Below are 826 nucleotides of genomic sequence, written 5' to 3'. Positions count from 1 at the left end.
TCAGATACATATATGTTTGTGTGTGTGTATAACACAGTCACCTTCAGTTAAAAGATATGCGTATGTAAAGTGTATAGCATATATATACAGGAACAGGAGCAGGAAAAATTAATAATAACTATAATAGAACATACATGCTATAACATACGGCGAACCCATTCAGAGATAAGCGAGTGCATTTGCTCCATATCTTTCACACGCATCGCAGTTTTAGTCAAAGTGAAGCATCGTGCCCTCCGTTTTCCCGCCGCAGGTTCCGAGTACTGCGTCGTCCCGCAGGCCAGGCCCAAGAGGGAGACGTGTGACGAGACTACAGACAGCCTGTCCATCATTGTCTCTGTCGACACCAAATGGGACCTTCAGCCCGTCAACCTGTCTTCCGGTAAGAGTCCACCTTGAGAAGAAGTGCTAATAAACAAAAGCTCATACTTGAATTCGTGTTATTTATCTTGCACTTCAAATTTTTGTAGAATTGTTATTGTCAGTGTAAATGATTATATAGTTTTTATTTATTATTTTTTTCGCAGATACAGGTATAGTTTGCATTGATTCCCCCTCCCCCATTTTAGGATAATTTTTGTGTTTTTCATTTCCAATTAAACAAGATTTGAATTAAATTAAACAACCGATTTGAATCATAAATGATGCCAGTTGAGGGTAAAATCTAATTGGTGCTTTGTAATTCAGATAACTAGCTTAAGATGGAAAGTGGTAGCGTCATCAAACGTCACTAACAATATGATCTTTTTTCGCAAACATATTGGTATATGAAATCAAAATAGAATAAAAATCACCCTGGATATCTAGCCAGTTCACGTAAAATCAT

At 37.4% G+C, this 826-nt stretch overlaps 1 protein-coding gene across 1 annotated transcript in view; it reads left to right on the top strand.

The window, feature by feature from the left end:
- Positions 1-826, top strand: part of LOC119594572 — a gene marked incomplete in the record, with an annotated part of 10,650 nt that overhangs the window by 4,716 nt on the left and 5,108 nt on the right. Inside the window, 1 exon segment of the mRNA XM_037943608.1 lies at positions 254-382. Within this exon segment, the coding sequence (XP_037799536.1) occupies positions 254-382 (129 nt within the window).

The sequence above is a fragment of the Penaeus monodon genome, chromosome 34 (genome assembly GCF_015228065.2).
Source record: "Penaeus monodon isolate SGIC_2016 chromosome 34, NSTDA_Pmon_1, whole genome shotgun sequence".
NCBI lineage: Eukaryota > Metazoa > Arthropoda > Malacostraca > Decapoda > Penaeidae > Penaeus > Penaeus monodon.
The sequence above is the reverse complement of the archived record's forward strand: the minus strand, read 5'-3'. Positions and strand labels throughout refer to the sequence as shown.